At 43.4% G+C, this 16,678-nt stretch overlaps 1 protein-coding gene across 5 annotated transcripts in view; it reads right to left on the bottom strand.

Moving 5' to 3' along the window:
* VPS54 (VPS54 subunit of GARP complex) overlaps positions 1-16,678 on the bottom strand; it is a 541,872-nt gene that overhangs the window by 255,093 nt on the left and 270,101 nt on the right. For all 5 annotated transcript variants that reach the window (XM_085612543.1, XM_085612546.1, XM_085612547.1 and 2 more), the window contains one exon: positions 7,776-8,113. In XM_085612543.1, coding sequence (XP_085468669.1) covers positions 7,776-8,113 — 338 coding nt within the window. The remainder of the gene's footprint in view (positions 1-7,775; positions 8,114-16,678) is intronic.

Below are 16,678 nucleotides of genomic sequence, written 5' to 3'. Positions count from 1 at the left end.
GCAGGAGCGCTACTGGGGCAGACTTACAAACACATTGGCGCACTACGCGTCTATCCCATGGCTCCTGGGAGGGGACTATAACTGCACCCTAGACCCGCACCTTGACAGATCGTGTCCCCCGCAGATACACTCACCGGCCCACAAACAAGCTGCAGACCTTCGCAGGTGGGCAGATAGATGGGGGTTGACGGATGTTTGGAGAGCGCGTAACCCCACAACTAAACTCTACTCCTTCCACTCAATCCCGCACGATTTAAGAGTCAGATTAGACAGATTTCTATGCTCAGCTTCGCTTTTGCCCAAAGTACGAGACTCGGACTACCTGGGTAGAATAGTGTCGGATCACGATGCACACACAGTGGTCCTCAGATGGAAACACCCTCACCCCCCAATCCCAACATGGCGGTTGCCCCAGGAGTGCCTCACAGATCCAGTATTCTGGCACACCCATGAGGAATACATGCAGGAAAACTTCCAGCGGAACGATGGTACGGCTTCCTCCAGGGCTATAGAGTGGGACGCATTTAAGGTTAGCGCCAGGGGACATGGTATCCAACAAGTGGTGGGGGTCAGGAGAGTGCTGGATAGGGCCTTACAACAGGCTGAAATTACATTAAAGAACATGTCAAAAAGGGTGGACCACGGGAAAGCCACACCGGCACAACTGTCGGCGGCAAAATCCTCACACGCCGAAAAGCTACATGATCTGCGCAAATACAATTTGAGCATACGCAGCTAAAACACACCGGGAGGGTAACAGAACGTGTTCACTTCTGGCATGGTTAGTTAAACAGGACTCAACACCACACTTCATCACAGAACTTAAGGCCTCAGATGGGCAACTCAAACACTCCCAAGCCGACATACTGCGCATCTTTCACGAATACTACGCGGCATCCCCACAGGCCGCGACGCCTAGAGACCTAGACAATTTCCTAGGCCGGTCACCCATGCCTAGGATCCCCTCCGCAGACAGGAAGGAACTAGATAAGAGGATCAAACCGGCCGACGTAAAGCAAGCATTCAAGTCGTTGGCCCGCAAGAAGGCGCCGGGTTCGGATGGATTCCCACTCGAGTACTATAGCACGTTCGCGGCGCACTTGGTGCCACAACTGGCCTCCATATACGAGGAAGCGCTGGCTAACAAGATACTCCCGGAATCGATGCGGACGTCGACCCTGGTGACCTTCCTGAAACCGCACAGAGACCCCACGCTCCCGGCCTCATATCGACCGATAACGCTCCTGAATACAGACTGTAAGATCCTAGGGAAACTATTAGCTGATCGATACAGTCAAATACTTCCAGCCCTGGTGCACCCCGACCAATGTGGGTTCGTTCCCCGACGCAACACCTCCCATAATTTACGCCGCTTCTTTCATGTCCAATACCAAACAAAAGAACGCTTCCCCTGTGCGGCATGTCTGATTTTAGACCTAGAAAAGGCGTTCGACACCCTGTTTGGCCCTACCTGTTTACGGTCCTGCAGCGTGTAAATGTTGGTCCCACTCTACTAGCTTACACCCAGCTCCTGTATAGGGACCTCACCTCCAGGATGCAACTCGGTAAACTCATATCGACCCCTTTCCCGGTGTCCCGAGGAACCAGACAGGGGTGCCCCCTGTCCCCTCTCCTTTTCGCTCTGGCGATGGAACCTCTGGCCATAAGATTACGACGGGAGAGGACGGCGTGGGGGATCCCCATCGCGGACACGGGCCATTGTGCATCACTTTACGCGGACGATCTTCTGATATATGTTCGTGACACCTCGGACGACCTCACCCCAATATGGACCGTGCTGCAGGAGTTTGGAGAGACCTCGGGACTAAGAGTGAACTGGGGGAAATCATCGATCTTCCCACTAGGTGCCCAAACAGAGCCCATGGAAATAACACTGGGGCCACAGAGGCTGTCGTGGGACGGGGCGGCCCCCAGATACTTGGGGGTGCGCCTGTACCACTCCCCCAAAGACCTCTTCGAAGGTAACCATCGTCGGGCACTGACAAGTTTGAGATCGGCGGTGGGGTTCTGGAAGTCGCTACCATTGGCACCCATAGGTCGTGTCGCCATAGCAAAAATGATCATGGTACCGAGAATGCTCTATTACTTCGCGAACCTTCCTATAATCCCACCGCGCTCTTTCTTCCGGGAATTAGATACGTTACTAACAACCCTGATCTGGGGAGGAGGCCGTCACAGAGTGGCGTTGCGCATACTATACCTACCTACGACGGGTGGAGGCCTAGGAGCTCCGTCCTTCGAATCATACTTCCTCGCGGCTCAGCTCCAATGGTTGTCCCACTGGACGGCGGAGAGACATACGGGAGAGACGATCACAGAGGAAGGTAGAATACCCCTCCCCGCGATCAGACGACTGTTACTACCAGGTACTACACCGACACGCACACACCCACTGCAGGTGACCATAGCTCGCAAGTGCATGATGCGGATACATCGCATGTCCAAGGGCCAACCACTATGCTCCCCCCTGCTTCCCCTGGTGGGATTCCCCCAGAAGAGCTGATACTACACTGCGGGAGCCCTTCGAGAGTGGACCGACCATAACATCACGGAGATGGAAGCACTATTTCAAGAGGGACAACTGAAGACATTCGCACAACTAATCGAATGGTACGACCTTCCTCATGGGCAGTTCCTACGACAGACAAATTTTAGAAAGCGGCGGCCAATTCTGAGCTGGATCTAGTATTATCTGGAGGTTCCAGGGACAAATTACCAATGTAACTACTTTTGTAAACAGCAATGTTCAGTCGCAATGATGCACAAAATTGGTCTGTATGTAATTCAGTTGGCATATTTTGTGGAAAACGGTACGCAAAACCCTACTAATAAAAAAATTTGAACAAAAAAACATGATCATCTGAGATTTGTCACTAAGTTGTTAATTATTTTTAGAATTCTTCTTCCTGTGAATACTAGTTCATGCATTGTGTTGATCAGATCGTCAAGGTTTTTCACAACATCCACACCAAATGAACAGTTTCTTGCACAAGACAGGTGATGGCTGTTCTGTGAAAGTAGATTTTCTTCTTTCTCAATGGAAAAAAGCAGGTATTGGGTCAATTCCGGCAAGATCCAGTGGGTAATTACTACAGCTCAACAGAAATGACTGGCGACTACTCAGCCCCAGAAGTGTATACCCTAGTAGAAACTGAGTGGTATTTGCATGAACTGATTACTCATTGTCAAAAACTGCAGAAGAAAATCTTTCTTTCTGTATGACGCACCAACTCATACCAACAGACTAAAAAGGTTTTTGCCAGAATTCAAGACAAAAGCTATGCAGAAGAAACACAAGCATAAATCAAAGAACTCGAGATGCAAAATGTTCATATCTTTCCTTTGGGCATTATTGCAAGGACGTAATCCTGCATAATGCTTTTAATACACCGCTGAAGATGTGTGCCCTTCCATTCATTTCTGTTAGCCTCTCTGTAATTTTTTTTAAATGATTCTTTGTAATGTATTTTCAAGGGTTCTCAATCATGTAAAAATAATCAATAATTAATTACAAATAAAGTCGGTGGAAAATATGAATGACATACCAAAATTATAAGCAAAAACAGGAATCTTTAAAACAGAGACATAAAATGATGACAGACATGAAAGCAAAGCAACAGGAAAATATGAATCTGAAAGGTAGCACTGTGAAAGATGTGCAAAAATATCAATGAATTGGAGGTAAAAAGAAATACTTCAAAAAGAAAAACAGAACCGTAAAAACAGAAAGACAAATCTCTAACATACAGTAGAAAAAAACTGAAAAAAAGAGTAACAGAATAATCTTTCTACATTAGAAAGAGAAGAAATTAAAGCGATGGGTTTGTTTTAACAAGCACTGGCAAAGTCAATAGGTCACGCCTATGGGGGACCTATTGTCTTTGCCAATATGTTTTAGCCATGTTGTACACCAGCATGTCTGCTGTTCAGCATGGCTAAAAGTTAGGGGGGTAAAGTAGATAGGATTGTCGTAAAGTGAGTAGAGTGGATTGTAATGGAGTGGCATAGAGAGTTGTGGAGTGGCACGGATTGCCGTAGAAATGAGTGGAGTGCCATGGAGTGGCATAGAGCGGAGTGGTGTATAATGTAGCGGAGGGATTAAAATGTCACAGTGGAAGAGCATAGAAGTCACTAACGTAGAGTGTCATGGAGTGGCTTAGAGTGTCATGGAGTGATGTAGAATAGAACAGAGTAGAGGGGCGTAGAGAGTGTTGTGTACAGTGTTCTAGAGTACGAGTGGTGTAGAGCTGAGTAGATTGATGTAGAGTGGAGCGGCATAGAGTGAAGTGGTGTAGGAGAGTGGAAGGGCAGAGGGGTGTAGAGTGATGTAGAGTGGAGAGCCGTAGATTGGAGTAGACGAGTGAAGAAGAGTGGAGTAGTGTGTTGTAGAATAGAGTGGAGTACAGTGGCATGGAGTGGCATAGAGGAAGTGTATAGAGTGGCATAGAGTGGAGTAGAGTTTAATATAAAGTAGAGCGCAATAGAGTGTTGTGAAGCCGAGTGCCGTAGGGTGGAGTAGAGTGGCCTAGAGTGATGCGGGGAAGGTACAGAGGTGCAAAGTAGATTGGCATAGAGTGCATTGGTTTTGAGTAAAGTGGTGTAGACTTAATTGGCGCGGAGTGCAGTGATCTAGAGCAGAGTGGAGCAGAGTAGATTGCAGTGGTGTAGAGTTCAATGGCGTAGAGTGGAGTGACACATAGTGGAGTAGAGGGGCATAGAGTACAGTGGTGTAAAGTGCAGTGGCGTAGAGTAGATTGTTTCAGAGAAGAGTGAAGTGCTGTATAGTGGAGTGGTGCAGGGCAGAGTGGAATGGTGCAGGGTAGACTATAGGTGCGTAGAGTAGGATAGAGTCCAGTGATGTAGAGTACAGTGGTGTGGAGTGCAGTGGCATGGAGTGCAGTGGTGAAGAATAGAGTGGCAATGGGTTCAGTGGCAGGGAGTGCAGTCTTGAAGAGTAGAGTGTTGTTAAGTGCATTAGTGCAGAGAACAGGGGTGCAGAGTAGAATACTGTAGAGTGCAGTGATGTAGAGCGCAAAGGTGTAGAGTGGCATGGCGTGCAGTGGTGTAGAGTGCATTGGCGTCAAACTCAGTGGCACTGAGTAGAGTGGTGCAAAGTTGTGTAGAGTGGAGTGGCATACAGTGGAGTAGATTGGTGTAGAGTGTAGTAGCATAGAGTGCAGTGGTGTGGAGTGGGGCATGGTAGAGTGCAGTGGCATAGAATAGTGGCGTAGAGTACAGTGGCAATGAGTGCAGTGTTGCAGAGATAGGGTGGCGTAGAGTTGAATCGTGCAGGGTAGAGTCAAGTGGACTGGTGTAGAGTAGAGTGGTTTAGAGTACAGAGGCATAGAGTGCAGTGTCAGAGTGGTGGTTCACAATAGATTACAGTAGCATAGAGTTGATTGACATAGAGCAGGGGTCTCCAAAGTCAGTCCTGGAGGGCTGGATCCATGCCCGATTTTTAAGATAACTAAATGTGTCTAAATGGGGATAGGCTAAAGATCAGGTACGGAACCGGCCCTCCAGGATCGACTTTGGAGAACCCTGGCATAGAGTGCAGTAGAGTGCCGCAGAGTGGTGCAGAGGCAGAAAGTGCGGTGGGTCAGAGTGGGGCAGGTTAGAGTGCCGTAGAGTTCAGTGGCAGAGAGCGCAGTGTTGCAGAGTACAGTGTCGTAGAGTGCAGTTGTGTAGAGTAGTGTGGCGTAGAGTGTTGCAGCGTAGAACATAGTGGCACAGAGAGCTGTAGAGTGCAGTGGCATAGAGTGCAGTGGTGAAGAGTAGAGTGGTGTGGTGTAGAGTGCAGTGGTGCATAGTAGAGTAGTGTGGAGTAGAGTGCATTGGCATAGAGTAGAGTGCTGTAAAGTAGAGGCCGGGAGTGGTGCAGAGACTAGCGCAGTGTGCAGTGCCATAGTATGGAGTAGTGCAGAGTAGAGTGGAGTAGGGTGAGGTGGAGTAAGCATGGTGTGATAGGGTACTGCCATTACAAACAAAGCATCTTCAAATTGAAATGGCTATTTACATTTGTACAGACATACAGTTTTAATGATGAAAGTATACAGCGCAAAAACAATAATGTGGGGAAATGTTACCACCTAGTGTATTAACTTGTTTGCAGGGCTCGACAAATCCACTCGACCGCTCGCATTTGCGAGGTAAATTTAATGAGGTCGAGCTATTTTTAGGTCCTGCTCGCCTTTTCTGGCGAGTAGGAAAACATACTAACTTTTGTCCTCTGTCTTTGAAAACTGAGAAAATGTGACAAGATAACAAGATTTAAAGGCCTTTTTATTGCTCACAAAGTAAATGAGCAAAAAAGATGCCTTTAAATCTTGTTATATTGTCACATTTGCTCCTCTTTCAGAGACGGTGGTCAAGAAGGTTACTGTTAGGTCGAGGAGATTTTTCAAGGTACTAGACCTGCAGGACTAGTACCATTTTTCAGATTTTTCGAGCCCTGGTTTGTATTAAAATATTTGTCCCCATGCTTCAGAATGGCCAAAAAATGTGCTTCATTTGTGATGTCCTAATTATGATATATTCTGAAATATCTGTACAGTTAATTTACAGACATATATATGCTGTTGTGTGCTAGAAAAAAATTAAAGCCTTCCGACCAGCACACCCTCAAGTACCCAGCATGATTATCACATAAATCCTCTCACTTTGAAGTCAGAGAAAGTAAAGTAAACGCCAAGCTCCCTGGAAGACAAAGCCTGACATTTGACCTCTGTCTTTGTCTGCACAGCAAATCTGACAAGATAACAAGATTTAAAGGCTTGTTTACAGAAATACAATACTAGTGTAAGAATACAGTAAATAAGGTTTGGACAAGGGAAGGGAAGACCTCAAGCTGGACAGCCTATAACAAATAAAAACAGCAAATAAAAATCAAGCCAATGTGAGTTACAAACCACAAAAGCAATGGTAAGCAACGGGTGGGAAGGCATTCCTAAGGAAGCTTTCCGAATATTCCCCAAGATGTTGTTAGCAATCCAGACAGATGTTTTGCCTGGTAGGCTTCAACCTTAACAAGCATTGGCATAGCCAATAGGACTCGCCTTTGGGACCTTACAAGTGTTTAGCCATGCAACAGTTGCATAACTAAATACTTGTAAGGTCCCAAAAGCAAGACCTATTGGCTATGCCAAGCGGCCGTGCGGCGGCAAAAGTGATCGCGATCAAACATCAAAGCGGCCGTGCGGCTGCGAAAGTGAAAGTAATCGCGGTAAAGCGCAGTGCGCGCGCCCGCGCACATGCACTGTAGCTGTAGGCTGTCCTGGTAGCAGTTTTTGGAGCCCTCTCAATAAGTCTCGCCAGACCAGCGCATGTGCTGGGTCAGGCGAGACCTAAAAAGGAGTGGAAATGTGTCCTGGGGAGGGTAAGGTAATTAAAAAGGCATATTATTGTACACAAAATGAACACGCAGAAGAAGCAATCCAGCTACTAGTTCTCTGCTTTCCCTCCATCTAAGATTTAGGAAGGAGTACATTTGCTATTCTATCATCCACAATGTATAGAGCCACATGAGCTTACACATCATGGAGAAGGGAACTAATATTCTTGCAACATTACCAAACCAGAGAACTCTTTTCAGTGATAGAGCGATAAACAACTAAAGTTCTTGCAAAGAAATGTTAGTAGGAAGCTCGTGAATGAATTAAGAAAATGTGCAGTTAATATACGTATAGTGTGGCATAGTGTAAAGTACAGAAAATAAAACATTTAAAGACAGCAATAGAATGTATGTGTTTACTCACATTATTTCTACTCCTCCTCTTGTAACTGAAGAGGAGGTACGATCTTTGCTAGAAGAAGAGGTGGTACATTCGGGATCTGACACAGAGTTGCTGCCACATGCCTCACTTATGGGTGAAGTGTTCCTTTGAGGGATAGCATGCTCTGGTGTGGAAGACAAGGGGCCATCCGTGAATGCATCACTTATAAATAGTCCTTCATGAGTCAAATATGCCAGCTCTGTGTCCATATTGTTATCTTTTCCTGAGCCCTTTTGTGCCGGCATTCCCTGTAGGTCTCTACATCTTTGGTTCTTGTCTAGGACCAACAGAACAACATCACGAATGGTATTTAATGTCGCCTAGAACAAAAAGACAAAAAAGATGTTAATTACAATTAGAGTAACAGAAGGTTTATGGTGTGCTACTTGTATAAATACATTAAAGGTATTCATGCTCTTTTGAAATCTGGTACAGTTCAAGCTTAAATGTCAAAAATGGTTGACTACTTGAAAACATATACAGTTTGTATGATATTTGACAATTGTGTTAATCTAAGGCAAGATGCTTTCTACCAGTAACATTAGTAGTAAAAGTACTATGGTCATGCAGGTCATCATTATTTAAACATTTTCTAACAGAGGGTGGATGGCTGGGAAATGAGGCAAGCTAGGAAGCATGGGCATTAACTGATCCTGAAGGCCATTAAATGTCGGGGATATTGCTAGGCGATGTTCGCTATAACATATGGAGGACTTTTTTGCTGCACAGCTGCAACTACTTTGGGACAAGGGGACACTGATGAAACGCAAACTGAGGATAGCATAGAAGGTGAAGATGAAACAAGGCAAGCACCAGGTTAATACAATCTCAGGAGTCTTCGGTCAACTTTAATTCACTCAGTCGCTAGCTGGTAATGTACCGTATAGCATGCAAAACCAGACAAGATGGTAACTATTCAATATTTCCAACTGTTATGTTTAGTAGTGTCGACCCACGTAGACACCTCACACAGCAGAGACAGCCGTCCTTGCTCCAGAACTAAATTTAATAATTGGATTATTGGTATTATGGAATATAGAGACTATGCACTTCAAATACCACATGGTCATTCAGATAGTGATATATAAATGAAGTTACTGATATATCTGCCTGGACTGATCCAAACCTATTTTGGTCGGTGCCACCCTTAGTTAAAGGTCCAATGACCTGAAGCAGCTGTCCAAAAACTATAGGTGCCGCCTCAACCCCCAACCGGAGGCCGCAAGGGAAAGGGGGCCCTTAGGTCTCCCAAACACCTTGTCCTATGCAAGGGGAATGGATTACCTGTGCTAGAGTTAGTGATGCAAGGAGACTTGGCACCCACAGAGAGGTGTACTCCTCAATCACCTCTTTTAAATTTGGTTCTTTTGCTAAGTGAGAGATAGATGCTTTGCAATCTCCTCCAAGAGTTCATATGGTGGTTGATCTTCAATACATCTTCTCAGACACCAAGTCAACAATGGAAGCTCACAAAGGCTATTCAGAACTCCATAAAAGGAAAGGTTGTTCTCAGTTCATGCAGCCCATGAAAATGTATGCTCACCTCCAAGCTCTTCTCGCAGGCAAAATGAAATGTTTTTGTCGTAAGCCCCAAAGTAGACTATTCCCAAAGAGTTGAAGTCCTGGTTGATTACACATAATGTATCCACTAGAGTATAAATAGATTAACAAGAGCCTTTGATTGCAACAATGGATGTCAGCATGAAAGGCAAGGGTGAAGTTGGGGATGACAAATGCTTAGGTTGTCAATTTATTGTTGAAGGCTTCAATTTCATTCGACCTGTGGTCCTCTCTGCAATATTCCATGCAAAACAGCTGTCTGAACATTAAGGAATCAGCTATGTTAATAAAGATGGACAATCCTGTAAAAATGTATGTAAACTATAGCGAGAAGAAGGTCCAAGTCACAGGCAGAAGTAGCTTTGAAACTTTTTAAGTAAAGAAAAATCTAAATTTTCTGAGAGTCAGCTAAATTAAATGGTTGAAAAGTGGGGGATTGGTCTCGGCGTAAATCCAAAATGACGTGACCGCGCTGAGCTCCGACGGACCGGGGAGCTTTTTCGGGACCGGAGGCTGTTTCAGCACTCCTTGAAGGACAAAATTACACAGCGTCTCTCCCTCATGTGTCCCGGTGAGTCGCTGCAGCTCTCTACAACTCCTGTCTCTGCATTTTTAAGGGCTATAATGGCCACGGAGGATTTCTCCTCAGCATAAGGTTGCGTCCGCAATTTTGAAAAGGCGAACGCGCTTCCTTTTACTTTCAAGCATCTCAGTGCTATTTTTATGTCATTTTCATCTCCAAATGGTCTTTTGTGGGGAGTTTGGAATGCCTCTCCTCAAGAAAATAGTTATTACTCTTTGAAAATCTTTTCTCTCCTCAGTAATTCTTCCCTGTGGAACAATTTCTTCAATCTCAAGACAGATAGGTCACTGGCTGTTCTTATATGGAGGTCTGTCACTGTTTATTGAACCCTCATCGATACTGTTAACAAGGGAGGTCGACCCTGCGGTTTTCCTCTGAATTCCTGGATATTTCTTTTCTCCTCCTCACTGTGTGACTGAAATTTTTGTTTTTTGGGCAGTTTCTGCCTTTTGCTTGCAGTCTGTAGTCTGTGCAGTTCTTTTACTGTATATGGGGCGATTACGAAATCTTATACTCTCAGCTGCCTCCAAACGCATTGTAAACTCAGACCGTGATTCCACTCACAACAACATGGAAGATACATCTCGTTATAAATCTGACCCTTCACCAGGAGCCCCTCCAAATTCGCAACTCTCAAGCAAGATGCCTGTGGGAACATATAAAAGACCTAAGAAAGACCCCCTGTCTCCAGTGCACACCTCGTCAACCTCCATGGACATGATTCTTGAAGAAATTCATGCTTTAAAACCTTTCATGGAGGAAACTACAAAAACACTGCAACTTCTGAATGACAAATGGTATTCTTTGGAAACACGTGTGCTGGTTGTGGAAAAAAGACGGTATCTACTTGTTCTTGCATCTCTTTTTTGGAATAGGAGGTATCTCTTCATAAGAAGCACACGGAGGACTTGGAAAATCGGAATGGCAGAAATAATCTTCGCATCTACGGACTTCCTGAAAATATAGAGGGTCCCAATCTGACAGTTTTCTTTCAGACTTTCCTGCCCAAGCTTCTGAATATGTCTACTACTGTCCCTTTCAACATACAACAGACTCATAGACTTGGTCCCAAGGTCTAAAAAAAACCATGTGGCGTTATGTTCTTTCTGCAATATACTGACTTACTACAAGTCTTGTTCGCTATTAAATCCCAAAAACTAATTTTTGGGGAGGGGCATAGATTGTTTTTCTCTCAAGATGTTGCTAAAGCCACCACGAACCATCTGAAAAAATTCCTGGACCTTCGTCCTCAGCTAAAAACTATAAATGCTAGATATGGTCTAATCCACCCCTGCCTCTTTCAAGTCACCTATAAGGAGAAGACTACCACTTTTGAAGAACCGGCGGCCCTACAGGAATCTTTTCAGCAAGATGGAGCGGATGTCATGGACATTTCAAAGTCTATTTGATTGCCATTTTGTTTTACTTTATATGGGTGCCCCCCTTTCTGTAGAATTCCTTGAATGTTGTCTCTTTCTTGATTCAATTTTGTGATGCTTTTCTTTAGTCTTCTCTCTCCCTTTTCTCTTTTTCTTCTCTTCTTTATAAAGTATTAATCCATACTATTTCTCTTTTGCCTAATACAGGTGTATTCTCATCCCCCATCTTGTCTCCTTCATTGCTGATATCCTCATCCATCCAAGGTTTCCCTGGTGTCCGATAGGACTCTTGTGCTGTCATCGTCGTCTCCTGGTGTCGCCACCCTCATATCGTCTTTGTGTTTGTAGGTATGTTCTTCAGTCGTCATTCGTATGACTTGTACTGCCTTTTTGTTTTTAGTTTCTTTTCCCCTTTGTTCATGTTTTTCCATGTGGCTCTTCTTTATCACTTTTCTCTCTATTGTTTACTACATCATTCTTTTCCTTCCTTTTCTTATTAAACAAATGTTCTATGCATTTCTTTTTTCTTTTTCATATTTGATTTATTCGAGTCTTAATAGCACTACTGTAAGCATATTGAATGTTCATGTTAATCATTACGTTACCTTCCGGGTTACTACTTGGAATGTCAAAAGACTAGGTAATCCTATTAAAAGACAACGGGTGTTATTGTTATATCCTACTTAATTGTATAACATTGTAGTCCAGCCCTGCTGCCACTAGCTGCTCAGCCAGAGCGTGAGATGGTCATAGAATGTTGGTGTGCCTGTGATGCATGGAATGCCTGGGTGTCTGAGTGGATGAGTGTTGGCAGTTGAAGATGGGCTGAGCAGCTAGGGAGGCTGCTCCTGGTGGGGCTGGTACCACACTAGGCTGGCTGGAGTAGAGACAGATGTAACCAGAATTGGAGACTGAATAAAGATGGCTTAAGAATACATCCTGGCTCCAGGTGTCTTTCTACAGAGATCACAACATTTATTTTGGCGACGAGGATGTACCTAGGTTAACCCTCACACAGGGTAGAGTTATGGCTTAGTCCATAGATAGTTGCGCGCAGTACTAATGTACATCGTTTCATGGTTAACCCTCACACAGGTTTGGGTTTTAGTTGCGCGCAGTACTAATGTACATCCCTTCACGGGAGTTGTTATGGGTGACGATCCATATACATTGGGGCATTGGTTGTGTGGGGTTTTTTTTACCCTTTGCGTTGTAGTGCATTACGTCACAGTATTTAATGCAAAATGCTTCAAATGTATTTCTGGTAATGTTATTGTTGCTTCAAAATGTTTTTATTCTTTTAGGGAGGGATGGGAGATTTTGCTGATCAAATGTATTTATCTTAGCCGTCCTTTCTTTATTCAATTGTTCATTCTCCTGCGTTGTTTAATTTATGTTTGCATCCGTGGGACTTGTATCATTATTCATTTTTCTTGTGGATAGATCTTTCTTGATGTTTTTTCACTTGCAAGTTTCGTTTTCGTTGAAGAAAAAGGGATAATGTTATATCCTACTTAATTGTATAACATTGTAGTCCAGCCCTGCTGCCACTAGCTGCTCAGCCAGAGCGTGAGATGGTCATAGAATGTTGGTGTGCCTGTGATGCATGGAATGCCTGGGTGTCTGAGTGGATGAGTGTTGGCAGTTGAAGATGGGCTGAGCAGCTAGGGAGGCTGCTCCTGGTGGGGCTGGTACCACACTAGGCTGGCTGGAGTAGAGACAGATGTAACCAGAATTGGAGACTGAAAAAAGATGGCTTAAGAATACATCCTGGCTCCAGGTGTCTTTCTACAGAGATCACAACATTTATCTCATCTAGCCAAGTTAAAAATGGATATTGCACTGCTGCAAGAATCACATCTTTCGGAGTCTGAAGCTTCCAAATTGAAGAGAAGTTGGGTGGGTCATGTGTTCAATTCTCCTGATTAGGTAAGAAAAATGGGGCCCTAATTCTTTGCCATAAAAAAATGCAAGTTTTGGTTGTTCATCAAGAATCTGATATTGAAGGTCGATGGGTAGTTGTTAAGCTTCTTATTGATGAGATACCCTTAGTTATTTTCAATGTTTATGGCCCTGTCTCTATTGAGAAGGTTTTTTGGACTAAGATTTCTGACAAATTGCTTTTATTTGATCATGACTATATTATATTTGGTGGTGACTGCAACCAAATTTATGATCCCATATCGGACAGTCACTCGACTGTTTGTTTCTAATAAAATGCACTCACACTTTACTTCTACTATATGCTGTAAATCATTAGTTGATATATGGTGACTGTCACCCAGATCTTCGGGAAAACAGTTTCTATTCGGCACCACACCACTCACAATCTCGCATTGACTATCTTTTTTTGAGTAAATCTTTAGCTCAACATGCTCTTCAAGCTGAGATAGGATCGATTTTATTACCAGATCATGCACCTGTGCATGTGGACCTAGATCTTATCCCTTTTTCTCCACACTCGGGCAGATGGCGCTTTAATAATTCCTTACTCTTAGATCCTAATTTTAGCCAACAATTCAATTCCTTTATCTCTGAATTTTTTGCTACTAATTCAACCCCAGAGTCATCTTTCGTAATGATATGGGATTCCTTCAAAGCAGCTGCCAAGGGTTTTATAATAAAGTTGGTCTCACAAAAGAAAAAATCCTTAGATGCCCAGTCTACCAAACTACTTTATTATTGATGCTAAACTCACTTTTGACAGGATATCTACAGACACTGCCTCTTCTTAATTATTGAAAAGTACTGCTCTGTACTATGGGGGTCAGAATAAAATGAGGAAATTGCTAGCTAAATATTTAAAAATAAAAAAGGATAGAACTTTACAAGGCCCTGCACGGACTCTTCTTTTTAAATATAATTATATTTTAAACAAATTTGTCTCTTTCTATAAAAACTTATATTTCTCCAGAAACATAACCAGTACAGTCTGACACCTCTGCATAGTTTCAGTCCATTCCTTCTCCACCTTTTCATCACATTGATTCATTAGAAACTAACATTTCATTGTTGGAAATTACCCAAACAGTCTCAGTGTTACGTCGAGGGAAGGCCCCTGGGCCTGAAGGATTTACAATTGAATTTTATGACCATTTTGCAAAATCTCTCTTGCCCAATCTTTTACTTCTATTTCATTCATTTACTCATAAAGGTATGTTTCAAGAAGCCATGATTTGCTTAATGCCAAAAGAAAATAAAGATCTTTCTCTCTGTAAGAATTATCATCTTATATCTCTAGTTAATACTGACTACAAGATCTTTGCCAAGATCCTAGCTTTGTGCATTGACCCCATCCTGCCCGATCTCGTAGGTCCTGAACAATCTGGTTTCATTAAAGGGCGACTAGCCTCTGATAATTCTCGAGTCTTCTTCAATGTCCTTAGCAAGGTTTCATCTTTGGATCATCCTATAGCTGCCATTGCTTTGGATGCGGAAAAAGCTTTTGACAGGATTGGATGGGATTTTATGTTCCACGCATTAAGATGGATTGGTTTTTCACCTAAATTGATTTCACTAAATTCCCTGCTATACTCTGGCCCCGCAGCTTCAATTTTTGTTAATGGTAGAACCTCAGATTATTTCCCTTTACATAGAGGGGTACAACAAGGGTGCCCATTATCACCTCTACTGTTTGTAATTGCGTTAGAACCCTTCTTAACTAAATTCAGACAAGACACTTGTATTTCAGGTTTCCAATTTGGTCCTCATCAGGTTAAAATGTCTTTTTTCGCTGATGACATTCTCTTATACTGTTCTAAACCCGAAACCTCCCTCCACCCCTTTTTCCTGCAGGTTAATACATTCTGCTCAGTATCAGATTATCAACGTGATACTGATAAATGTGAGGTCCTGCCGTTAAATATTCTATGTGTTACAGCAAACAAATGATGGACGGAATGCTGACAATGCAAACATTCTCCCTCAGTCAAAAGTTCTGGGTTAAATCCATTGTTCTTTTGCCCACTACACCACCCCAGTTTGGACCCAGCCATATGCAAATCAGTCTTGACCCTGTGCCCCATGGGAACAGTCCACACCGAACTGCCAGGCCAGGTCACCCCGAGTGGGACGTGGACGTGGGTCTCAATGCCAATCAAGCTATCTTGGCTTCAGAGGGGTGAAACCTCAAAACCGGTCCTAGGATGCTTGTATCCAGTCCAGGGAAGACCTGGCTTGGCAGTTCGGGCTGGGCTGTTCCCATGAGGCACAGGGTCAAGACTGATTTGCATATGGCTGGGTTCAAACTGGAATGGCATGGTGCGCATAAAAACGATAGATTTAGTCCCAGATCTCTGTACTGGGGTGAATGTATGACATTGTTCTGCATTCTGTCCATCAACTGTTGTTGTTAAATATTCTATGTCAAAAGCATCTTTTTGCCCGTTCGGGCCTCTCTAGGCAACCCTCTAAAATAAAATATTTGGGTCTGTGGTTTTCTTCGTCTATTTCTGAAACATTAAAATTACAGTTTGATTACATTATCAAAACACTAAAGACACAATTACACGCTGGCATCCTCTTTTCCTCTCCTGGTGGGGGCAGAATGGATTCAATCAAGATGATGCTCACTCATCAGATTTTATCCATTATCTCTACGATTCCGGTCCACATTCCTGCATATTATTTTAAGACAATTGACTGTCTCTTAACAAAATCTCTATGGAAAAACAACCCCCCACCCCATATTGCTTTAACCTCCTTAAAAAAGGATAAATCCAACGGAGTTCTTAGATTCCCAGATTTTAAAACATACCATTCTGCTTTTTTTCTAAAACAAGCTGCCCGCTGGCTCTCTTCGGAACTCTCCACATACTCCCCCTTGTGGATACAAATAGAGAAATCTTTTTTTCCCCCCTTTGATTTTGAAATTTTTGCTTTTACTACTAATATCTCATTATTTCATTCTCCTACTCGTTCTCACTCCCGTAAACGTTTTGCTCCACTCCTATCATCATCTTATCCCTCACTTAATTCGTATCAACAACAACCCATTTGGCACAATAAATCATTACCAATTAAGAATCGCACCTTTTATTGGAAAAAATGGTATTCTAGGGGTTTATGATGGATCTCTCAACTACTACTCGACAATCAACCCCTCTCGTTTACTGACCTTCAAAAACGATTTTCCTTACCAGATAAATTTAAATCACAACATGATCTGTTACATCCCTCTCTCAATCAATATTTTCTTCCGCTACCAAATACTTCCAATCCCCCTGCAAAATGTATTACATTTTCTCCACTATTAGATACTGCTTCCACTATTTACAAGACTACAATTACCCTACACAGACTCAAATCAAAGACCAAATTAGCCTGGGAAACAGATTTCTCACAATGTTGGCCAACTGAAATAT

The sequence above is a fragment of the Triturus cristatus genome, chromosome 6 (assembly GCF_964204655.1).
Source record: "Triturus cristatus chromosome 6, aTriCri1.1, whole genome shotgun sequence".
Lineage (NCBI taxonomy): Eukaryota > Metazoa > Chordata > Amphibia > Caudata > Salamandridae > Triturus > Triturus cristatus.
Note: the sequence above shows the minus strand (reverse complement) of the source record. Positions and strands in the feature narration are given on the sequence as shown.